General features: G+C 30.8%; 1 protein-coding gene across 1 annotated transcript; it reads left to right on the forward strand.

Annotated features, from left to right (window-relative positions):
* Positions 1-9,768: 9,768 nt before the first annotated feature.
* Positions 9,769-11,983, forward strand: LOC105118429 (WD repeat-containing protein 5-like). Its single transcript, XM_011016379.1, has 2 exons — positions 9,769-10,566; positions 11,386-11,983. Exons 1-2 carry the CDS (start codon positions 9,904-9,906, stop codon positions 11,674-11,676), a joined length of 954 nt encoding a protein of 317 aa, XP_011014681.1. The 5' UTR covers positions 9,769-9,903; the 3' UTR covers positions 11,677-11,983.
* The last annotated feature ends 456 nt before the right edge of the window (positions 11,984-12,439 follow it).

Genomic DNA, 12,439 nt, shown 5'->3' on the forward strand with positions numbered 1-12,439 from the left:
TTTTTAGATCTTGGGCTCCATATGAAAGTTGTAGGCCTATGCCTTACCTTTCCATCCATATAAATTGGACCTAAATCTGAGATCTGTAGCTCCAGATATGACCCAATTACCGAACAGTGTTCCGGTTTGGATTGCACCGACATCTCTTCTCTAAGTTTGACCATCTCTTTATCCATGCAATTTAAGTTCTTCAAGTCATCAATCAATCCTTTCATTTATGTGATAGGCCTGCATTAAAAATAGACATTTACCACAAATTAAAGGTATCTTATATTATTAGATATATTATTATAAAACATGCTTTGGTTAAGGAGTTATTGATACTTCAAGTGCAAAATGATGATATAAAACCATGATAAAAATGCACTTTTAAGTACTAATCACACCCCCCAACCAGCTTATTACTAGTCCCTAGTAATCAAAGCGTAAAATAGAAAAACAATTTGCAAATTCCACAAAGCAAGGTATTCATCATTTAACTTCCATTAATCTATCCAGATACTTTTATTTCACACATGCTTGGAACAGGTAAAAGCACTTTTGCAAAGAAACATCATGCAAAACGACTGAAAGTCTATCATCGATGTGCTAGATGGACTTGTAATGCATAATGTCGTTCTTTAGAAATGGTATCTATAAACCATGAAGATAAAATACAATTCATTAAGGATGGCCTGAGTTAGGAGTCTTTAGATAATCTTCTATTGACTCTTGAGATGCATCCTAGTGGAGATGTGCATCGTGTAATTCATGATTTATGGTCATTATTTCATAAAGAACATGATCGACTTGGTCTTGGGAATCTGACTAAAAAAGACCTTGTTTGCCAGTTTTTAAGAAAACTGGATGGAAAGCCTATCCCCGACTCATAGAGGGCGTTTAAGCCATTCTTGGACATAAAACCAAGGAAAGATGTGAGCCACAATCACAACTACCTGTACATACACATGCTTTTTCAAAAGTAAATAAATAAATAAATAAAGAGAGAGAAAGAGAGAGTGTGTGAGACTCTAGCTGGCCTACATATAGGTGGTATGATTGCCTTTCTAATTTCTCATTTATAAAATCCTCTCTTCCTTCCTTTCATTTCTACTCAACCTATACATTCAACAAATATAGAAGTGTGTAGAAATGGCAAGTTCCTCAAGTCATCAAATAAAAAGTATTTGTGTTTTCGGTGGATCTAGTCTTGGGAAAGAAAAGGAGTTTTTAGAATCAGCAAATCATCTTGGTCAGGTGCTAGCTGAGAGAAAGATTCATTTAGTGTATAGGGGAGGTAGTCTGGGATTAATGGGAGGTGTGTCAATAGCTGCATTTTTAGGAGGTAGTTAAGTTTTGGGGGTCGTCCCTGAAGCTTTAGCACAAGGGGATATCATTGGAAAAACAATTGGAGAGGAATTTCAGGTCTCCACAATGTCAGCTCGAATAAATACAATGTTTAACCATGCTGATGTCTTCATTCCTTTACCAGGTGGTCTAGGCACATTGGAAGAGATCTTTCATATTTCCTCTTGGGCTCAACTGCACATTCACCATAAACCCATAGGTTTGTTAAATTTAATGGTTATTATGATAAGTTGTTGTCTTTTTTTGATCATGTTGTGGAACAGGAATTTCTAACATCTTCTGCATGACAAATCATAATCTCTACTGCTACTGCTGAACAATTGATTGACCAACTACAATCTTTCATTCTTGTAATTGATCCTTCAATGAGTTGCATAAATTGGTCCACTAAGGAAAGCCGTAAAAAGCCTAGATTGGATTTGAGTCTTCATTTGTGAATCTTTGTGTCTTTTAGTTTTATTATTGTGTTTTGTTGTTACTTATATTTGTTTTAGTGTGTTTCAGGTTTGTCAATGTCAGTGTGTTTCAGGTTTGATATCTTCTATACTCTATCTTTCTACCTTTAAACATTGAGGACAATGTCTCATTTTAGTTGGAGGGAGAGGGTGGTTTCAAAAAAAAAACTGTGTTTTCAATTTCATAAAGCATGTGCAAAATTGTTTGTACTATGATGGCAGAGTAAGGAGAACTTTTATGACTCTTGAGACGCATCTTAGTAAGCATTCTTAACAAGGTCTATTATAATACTTCATGAAATATTCAGATTTACAAACTCTCGCATTGTTATCACTTAATTTTGCTCATATACTTATTTAACATATATTCTTAAACCTTAATTTACACACACACACTTTAACATATGATTGTGGGTTGCATATTGGATTATTACATTATTTATATTGTTTTGTTAAAGGTAACAACTAAGGGAAAAAGATTGTATATAATTAAAAAAAAAGGAAAAAAAAGAAGAAAATAATAATAATAAAAATAAAAATGTAGATAAGTTTGGTTTAGTAGCCTCCCTAAGCTAAGCAATTAAGCTCGAAGGGGTGTTTTAACACCTAATACCCTAAAGTCAACTAACTTGGGAGCTATTGGCCCAACGCTTGTTACATGGGTTAAGGAGAAAAGCTTAAGGGAATCAAACATTGCACTATCTACATATCAGTATCTGCGACCCGAGTTACTAAGCTCATAGGGGTGTCTTAACACCTAATGCCCTAAGACCAACTGGTCTAGGAGTCATTAGCTAAAAGCTCGTTACATGGGTTAAAGATGCATGATGTTTTTAAATTATATGTATATATATTTAAAAAAAAGAAAAAAAAAGACAAAAATAATAATCCCAACCCAAGGAAGTTAACTTTAAACATTAGAACAAAAAATTTGTTTTCTTCTAAGAAAAGCCCCATAATTATGTGTTGATACATTGAGCACAAAAGAAAGGTTTATGAATATCTTGTTAAGAGGTATTGAGCAGGTATATAAATTTAACGAGAGTTTGTTTATCTGGATAGATTAATGGAAGTTAAATGATGAATACCTTACTTTATGGAATTTGCAAATTGTTTTTCTATTTTAACGCTTTGATTACTAGGGACTAGTAATAAGCTGGTTAGGGGGTGTGATTAGTACTTAAAAGTGCATTTTTATCATGGTTTTATATCATCATTTTGCACTTGAAGTATCAATAACTCCTTAACTAAAGCATGTTTTATAATAATATATCTAATAATATAAGATACCTTTACTTTATGGTAAATGTTCATTTTAAATGCAGGCCTATCACATAAATGAAAGGATTGATTGATGAATTTAAGAACTGAAATTGAAAGGATAAAGAGATGGCCAAACTTAGAAAAGAGATGTCAGTGCAATCCAAACCAGAACATTGTTCGGTAATTGGGTCATATCTAGAGCTATAGGTCTCAGATTTAGGTCTACTTTATATGGATGGAAAGGTAAGACATAGGCCTACAACTTTCATATGGAGACCAAGATCTAAAAAGGCCATTTTCAAGTCCAAATTATTGCAACAACAAAGAAGCCCAAATTTGTCCTCCAGCCCGAGCACTTTTCAGTATTTTGGCCATATCTGGAGTTCTAGAAGTCGAAATGAGCTGAATGGCTCTAATTTTGACGTTAGCAATGATGTTTTGGGCAGATAAGAGAAGATAAGGATTGTCACCAAGTCAAGAGTTGGCCACCCACTCATCAATTAGTCATCAAATCAATAGTTCCCAATTTTGGCCTATAAAAGGAGGCATTTGCCATGCATTTAGGCATCTTGGTCTCCAGATCAAGATCATGCTCTTGCTTTCTCTCTTTGTATTTTTTTATAATGTTTATGCTTTGTTTTCATTAATATGAAGTTTATGCCTTTTATTTCCTTTTCTTTACTTAGTTAACTTTTATCTTATTTATGTTCTTATTTTGTTTATCTATTTTTCTTTCTTTCATTATGTCTAGCTAAGTTTATTATGTTAAGGTGAAAAGGTTACACTAATAGTGTAAGAATAAGTATAGTGTAAACTTAATATGGACTTTAATGTTTGATACTAATATGTTTTATATTTGTTATCTTGTTCACTCTTTAATACTTTGCTTGTTAAATGACTAATCTTGATTTATATTGTAGAACACTTGGTACAACAAATGCTTGGCACTTTCATAGCCCATATTGTATGGTATAACCGACACCTGAGCTATGAAAGGAACTTGATTTGTTGTTAACATAAGTTATAATCATGAATGCTTGACGAGATTTACAAGTATTAGCATTAATTGAATAAGATGACTAATGTAATCATGTTAACAATATATAATCTGATTAGAACCTCCTTTGTGTGTGGTTGATGTTAACATTTTATAATCTGATTGGAACCTCCTTTGTTTGTGGTTTTCAATTGACTAATAAGAGTTTATACTATATTTGTTTGACATACCATTAGTGGATCCTCTAACCTTAACATTTATTGTTATCGTTGTTAAATCTTTACATTAATATTCCATCTCAAAGTTCTCATTATCATCATCTTCTTCTTCTTTTTCTTTATTATTATTATTATTATTATTATTATTATTGTTATTATTAGTATTACTACTACTACTATTATTAGTACTATCATTATTATTGTTGTTGTTGTTATTGTTACTACTATTATTGTTGTTATTGTTACTACTATTATTGTTGTGGTTGTTGTTGTTGTTGTTGTTATTGTTACTATTATTATTGTTGTTGTTGTTGTTGTTGTTGTTGTTGTTGTTATTATTGTTTTATAATTGTTGTTTATAATTTGTACAATTAACCTTCCTGTGGTTTGATCCCGGTATTGCCGAGTTATTTATTACTTCGACACTCCTGCACTTGGGAGAAGACATCAATCTTTTAGTTGTGTCAATTAACACTATATAAAACAACACCTTTAAAATAGTTCAGAAAATTTTTATCCCTATCCAACAGTCACATTAAAAGTTATTCTTGTTTGTGTAAAATTATGCATTATGAAAAATAAGTCAAAAAACACCTTTAATGTCCTTAAACAATAACGATTGTTGTTGAATAAGAAATCCTTGCAAAATAAAGATTTTTGCATAATTGATCTTCATGGAAAATAAGAAATCATTGTAAAATAAGGATACCATGTGTAATTAAATCCTTACCTTTAAGAATCCACAAATTATATGGAAAATATTCATTTTTTGACTATCCTTATTTACAGATAGATTTTAAGCCCGATTTCAAACATATTATTCTCTCTTGTCCGGATAAGTTGTTAAACTTACTATATATGGATGAAAATCTTGAGATGTTTAATTTTTATCCCAGCTAGAATAGTAGAAGAATTTCATTTATAGCTTTATACATGGCTCAAACAGTATACAAATGTTAGTCTAGCATATTTGTAATTTTTAACCTAAATATCACAACATTAAATTCTTCTTTGATCTTCTTAATTATAGACCTTGTAATAGACCTAATTGACATCTTTAATTGATCTTTTGGTGATATTTGCTGATTCTTGTCAATAAATTTCATAATCATAAGAAATTATTCCTTACTTGTACATAAACATTAAAGTTTTAAAACTAAGATGTGCTAAATGATTATGTTATAATGAAGAAGACTCAACAATATAAAGATAAACATTACTCTTGTTATTAATAATACTAAGCTTGAAAATTCCATTAGAAGAATAGTTCTTCCCAATAGACATCTCATTCTAGACAAGATCAACTTTTTAGCCTCCATCATTGCTTTAATTCCTTCTGGACACAACCTAGTTATAGTTACAAGATTTTCCTTAATTTCAGGAATATAAAAACATTAACCAAAGTAAATTTTCTTTGCAAAAGTAAAAGAAAGCTCTAAGATTTATTTTCATATAACATTTTCCTTAGCACTATTTCCCATCACAACATGTTGATCTTTTATAGCATCTTCAAACTCTTTGAATTGAGTTTTATCATTGAAAATATAGACAGTAGCAATGAAATGATACTACAAATCAAATGATATGTGTTGGTTTCCATGTTAATTTTAAAAATCATGCCAATATGTATTTTGATCACCATGGCCTCAAATTATTCCTTTTCTTTATCCATTATAATTGCTTTGTTAAGGGTTTCTAAACTTACATTTCTTGTAAAGCTACAATCTTTCTTAATATGTCTTTCCTTTCCATGATAAAAACAATTTTTTTTTCCTTGAAGTTGTTAGAGAGGCCAACATCATTATTGTTATTGTTAAATTTGTTAAAATCAACAACCTTTTTGTTTTGAAACTTGCTTTTGCTCATGGATCTATTTTAAATAATTAACTTTGTTACCATCCTCAAGATTACTTATGTTCTCATGGATACTTGTTTCTTTCTCAATTTAAATGTGCTTCAAAAGTTAATCTACATTAATATCTTTATTTAAATACATGGGTTTCTTTCTATAGTTACTCCAAGTTGGTGGAAACTTTATAATAAATGTAGCCACATGTTGGTTTAGAAACTTTAATCTTTAATTTTTTTTCAGTTTGGATCCCAAAACTTGTAACTCATCAACTTGAGTACATTTACAACAAAAATAAATATTCATATCTTGACCAAATGGTTCACATTTAAATTACGAAAGAAAGGATGAAATCAATTCTAGACAATAAAATTGATCAATTTTAAAAAATTCAAGTCAATCATGAAAACTATAAAATAGTTAACTAGATGATCAAGAATCAGGATTGATAAAAAAAAAGTAATTATTTGTAGGAGTTTGAGTTCAAGTGAATGATCAAAAGTTTCAATCCTACTTAGAGCATAAGTCTTTAATATGTTAAATTAAATTGTCAAAGTAGTTTGCCTTAGTTAGTAATTCATGTAATTATTTGAAAATAAAAAAAAATTAGTTTGTATTAAAATTCAATATACCTTATTTTATGAAATACCTATATAGGATTAGAATTATATGTTTAGATGTAGTTTGAACACTTTACCAATATAAATAGTGTCATCTAGCTACTTGAATTTTTAACTATTGCATATAAAGTTAGTTGACATTCAAATCAATTATTATCATTTCAAGATGCTTTTTAACATGTTTTTAACAACAAAAACATTCTAGAGCCTTTTCTTCTAATTCTTTATTCCATTAATTTAACAAGATAAAACCTTATTTCTAATATACTTATATATAAGTAGGAGGTGGTAATAATGATTTGGGAGAACTGGATAGCAATGAATGATATAATTGTAAAGGCATCTCTAATTAAAAAAGCTACATGGAGAGTGAGAAAAAACTACTAGAATGGTTTTTATTTATTAATTTTGTGTCTCTAAGATAACATTAAAATTTTGTTATTCAGGATTTGTTTGGAATTGTAATAATAATAACAATTTAAAATAATTTTTACTTAAAATAAAATATTTTATCTTTGGAGATGGTCCAAGTGCTGTGGTGAAGATAATTTGATTTAATTGTTCTATCTAAAAGGAATACTGCGAGGATGAGCTCTGGAAACTGGTTAGGGGTACATGTCCTAAGTAGTTCTACATGGAAAAACAGTAGGCTCGCACATGGAGCATGTAGTTTTTTTCACTTTTACATCAGCAAATGTTTGTTTTTGGGCTCTTCTCTTAGCATCAAAACATTAGAAAAGCTGTGTTGCAATTACAAACCGAGTAGAAGTTCGTATTACCACAAATCATTGGGCTCTTGCTTACAAGATGTTGAGCACAACTCCAACCAGAGCAGAGCTTTTAATGATACAAATTTCTTAAAGAAGGCAATGGACACACTGCATTTGTAATTTAACGCATTCAAATCATATTTATGAAATCAATTCCAAGAAGAATCTTAAATCATAAAATTTATTCCTAATTAGTTTGATGAAATAAATATTATTATTATGGAGTAAAATCACTTCACAATATTTAACAAAAAAATAATAATGCAGCCACCCTATGACACATTCTCACGTTAATTTACATACGAGGCCAAGCAAGTGTAATAAACTGAGGAATGGAAAGTAAATGGCTGGACTCCAAAAGAAAAAATTGAGTGGAGGGACAACACTGAGAATATAAATCTCTAATAATACATACTAGATCATTTACACATGTTATATTATGAATAATATTTTTTGAAAATAATAAAAAATATTCAAGTATTGTTATTATATTTTTTAATAAAAAAAGTTTAAATTACATGGAGATTGACCTCATTAATTTATCTGGTATAAAAACAACTTGAATGACTAGTAAAAATATAATTTGACTTAAAAAAATTTTAAAATAATATTTTATTTAAAATATTAAAATGACAATATATTTAATCAACATGAATTAACTTTAATTGACCTACCAAATCTATAATTCAGGTCATAAAACTATAGTAACCCCATAAAAATCAAATCAAAATAAATTATGAAACTCAATTCTTAATCAACCCAATATTAATGATGAAATTAAAAAAAAAACTTAATTAACAAAAATAAACTAAAAAACAACTTGGGTCAACCGAGTTCTTTGTCAAACTCATGACCTAAATCAAGAGATTGGGATGATCGTATAAAGAATAAATTAAAATAAATAATGAAGTCCAATTCTAAATTAAATCTATGTTCGTGAATAAAATTTAAAAATACAATTAAGAAAAATAGAACAAAAAAAGGACTCTAATCAACTAGAATTAACCTACTAAAATTGTAATCTTGGTTATGAGATTGAAATAACCTTATAAAAAGTAAATTGAAATAAATTATGAAACTTAATCATCAATTAACTCAATATTGAAGGATGAAATTGAAAAAAAAATCAATTAAAAAAAAAACCAAAAAACCTTGAGTCAACCTGTATTTTTAACCTGCCAAACCTGTGATCCTAGTCATGAGACGAGGATAATGCTATAAAAATCTAATCAAAACAAGTTATAAAATTAATTTTTAATAAATAAGAATGAAATTAAAAAAATAAGTTAAAAAAATAAAGCATTGTAATGAACATTGTCTTATAAGAAGATGAATAGTTAATTTGCCTTTTCTTATAGTTTTCGTTAATTAAAGTTATTTAATTTTTTCATAAAAAAATCATTTATCATTTATTTTAGCACTTGGTGTGTATATATTAATTATATCATGTGATTTTTTTTATATATTTTCATTTTTTCATCAACTATTTTGTATTAATGTAAAGGTTAATACTTAGTAGTTATTGGATTGTATATCATGTTGTGGGGACTAAAAAAAAAATTTAAATGTAAAAATATTGTTCAGTTAAAAATTTGTTGGTCCTATGGTTAAATATAAAACTATAGTTGTTTTAAGTTTTTTTTTTAAATTAGGATAATTGTTTTTTTAAAAAATGTATCTCCTGTTTCTTTTAAAGAATATAAGACTTTTTATTATAGAAAATTATTTATATGTGATTGAATGCTAAAACCATAGTGATAAAATCTATTTAAAAACTTTAAGAAAAAAATTTTGAATTGAATTTTTATGATTAATTTATTATTAGTATTATTATTTTTATATCAAATACATAATAATTTAAAAAATATTAAAATTCAAATAAAAAATTATAAAAATATTTGAAAATTATATCAATATTAAAAAGTAAATGAATCTAATAAATTTTTTTTAGAGTGTTAAAAAACCTGGATAAAAAAATTAATTTTTTTTTTATAAAATAATAATAATAATAATAAACACCATGTATGTCAATAAAAAGAAAATACAATTGTCAACAAGATTCAAACTCACAATCTACACCCATCACTATAAACGCCTTAACTGAGTGAGTGAAGATACAAAACTATTATAAAATTGATTAAGAGAATATATTAAAATATTAATTTACTTATATAAAAAATAAATCAGTAAAACATCATAAAAAAAAAAGGGGCAATTACGAGATCAAAAAAGGCCGACAAAGGCTTTCCTCAAGTAGCGTGACGGAACATCTGTGGACTCCTGTCCAGGACTCTCTCTCTCTCTCTCGCTCTCTCTCTCCAGTTCTCCCTCCTTAAGGCCATCAAAGGCTAAAGGCTAATAAACCCTTTGAAAAGAAAAGGCAAATGTCAGCCCCAATCGAATCCTACAAACCTTACACCCTAACCCAAACCCTGACAGGCCACAAATCCCCCATCTCATCCGTCAAGTTCTCCGCCGATGGCCGTCTCCTCGGCTCTTCCTCCGCCGACAAAACCCTCAAAACCTATTCCATCTCCCTTTCTAATCCTCCTACATCTCCAATCACTCATCTCCATGACTTCCACGGGCACGAACAAGGCGTCTCCGACCTCGCCTTCTCCTCTGATTCCCGCTTCATTGTCTCTGCCTCCGACGATAAAACCCTCCGCCTATGGGACGTCACAACAGGGCACACAATCAAAACCCTTCACGGGCACACCAATTATGTGTTTTGCGTCAATTTTAACCCGCAATCGAATATGATTGTTTCGGGTTCTTTTGATGAGACTGTCAGAATTTGGGATGTGAAGAGTGGCAAGTGTTTGAAGGTATTGCCTGCCCATTCGGATCCAGTCACAGCTGTCGATTTTAATAGAGATGGTTCGCTTATTGTATCGAGTAGTTATGATGGATTGTGTAGAATTTGGGACGCTGGGACTGGTCATTGTATCAAGACCTTGATTGATGATGAAAACCCACCTGTTTCCTTCGTCAAGTTTTCGCCTAATGGAAAGTTCATTCTTGTTGGCACCTTGGATAACAATTTGGTACGTTCATTTTAAGGAGTAAAGTTTATATGTCATTCATTGAGTTGGTTTTATTAGGATGCTATTTTCATGTATTGGTGTTGGTAATGGTTGATAGTTTTCAATATTGATCAACTTATGTAGTTTATGTGTAAATTACATGTCTTGGTGGAAAATTATGCCTGTTTTCATATGCTTTCGTAGGAATGCAGTTCAAATTGTTGTAAGCAATTTTTTTATGGCTGCAATTTTGCTGTCTTGAATAACAATGTGCAGATAATACATAGCATTATCATCCTTAACTTTCCCCCTTCCTTTCGTGTTATACGTCATGGCCTATGCCCATGAAATTGAGATTTTTATGTTATGAAGTTGTCTGTGCAACATTTGGGTTCTTTGGCGAGGAATTTTATCTGCTTATTTGTTAACTGGTGATCCTTTTTCTCTGCTTTTGTTTACCGTTTTGATGTGTATCTCATCGACATGTGTCTTAACAGTTCACTTCTTGGGATCGCTGCTGGATCCTAGAGGTTTTGTGTATAATTATGTGGAAATTTGCAGAATAACCCATTAAATTGGGTTCTATGATGATATTTTGTTCTTTTAACAAAGCTCATTGAGTATCCCTGTTCTTGAATTTATATTTGTACATATATCTCGTGCTCATTTATTATTTTATATACGAGGGCAAATAATTAGCACACAAAGTTCATTTGATAGCTTGTTGTTCTAGAGAACTAAGCATTTTAGTTTCATTTTGGAGGGTCCAGTCTTTCTTTTACTGGTGTTTTGCATTTCCTAGATGGTCTCTCACGTGGATCTGCTATGATACACTTGCAGAGGCTTTGGAATTTTTCAACTGGGAAATTTCTGAAGACATACACTGGGCATGTCAATACAAAATTCTGTATTTCGCCCACCTTTTCCATAACAAATGGAAAGTACATTGTTGGTGGTTCGGAGGATAGTTGTGTATACCTGTGGGAGCTTCAAAGCAGGAAAATAGTGCAGAAATTGGAAGGTCACACAGATACAGTAATATCAGTAGCATGTCATCCCACCCAAAATATTATTGCATCTGGTGCACTGGGCAATGACAAGACCGTGAAGATCTGGACTCAGGAAATATGATTTCTCTGCAAGCAGGTTTTTTTAACCTTATTTGACCTGTGCATAGGAGAAGACCTTGAGTTACGAAAGGGAAATATTTAGCTCGATGGCTGAAGCTTCTGCTTTTCCCCAGACACTTCTCCTCTTTGATATGCATGTAGTTTTGATTCATTTAACTACTGTTTATGTATCTGAGGAACAAATTTGATGGAAGTTGTGTGATAATTTTTAACTCGATTCCCATCTCTGTCCCCGTCACGTTTATAACTGGACCAGTTTGTAGCTTCTGTTTAACTGAGAAGAAAACCAGCAGTCTTTTATTTTTTTTCTTTTTTGGACTTAATATAAGCACTGCTTTGGTGGACCGTTGCTGTGATTATTATTGAAGGACGACGGTAGCCTTGCTACAAGGATCATGACAGGAAAGAATGTTCTTAGGACAGGTAAAAGGAAAATGGGATGACTAAATGAGAGATACATACACACATCATAAGACATCCATTTTATATCATTGTCTTCCAAAGGGAAAGGACCTTGGTTGGTTATTGGAGAGGCAGATTATTCTTGTTCTCGTTTCAGCCTTGTGAGTGGAGGTCATCCAGTAGGCCTAATACGTGCTAATCATAGGACCCAGCGCCTGTCGATGTCATCCAATCAATAAATTTGGCAGTCTCTGGAAATCCGATAGAAAAGTCATGCCAAGAACAACTAGAACAAGTGAAGCACAAGAGGTTAGAAAGCCCTGTTATCATGATCCACGCCCATAACAGCAACAGAAAGAGGT

The sequence above is a fragment of the Populus euphratica genome, unplaced genomic scaffold (genome assembly GCF_000495115.2).
Source record: "Populus euphratica unplaced genomic scaffold, PopEup_1.0 scaffold1930.1, whole genome shotgun sequence".
Classification (NCBI taxonomy): Eukaryota; Viridiplantae; Streptophyta; class Magnoliopsida; order Malpighiales; family Salicaceae; genus Populus; species Populus euphratica.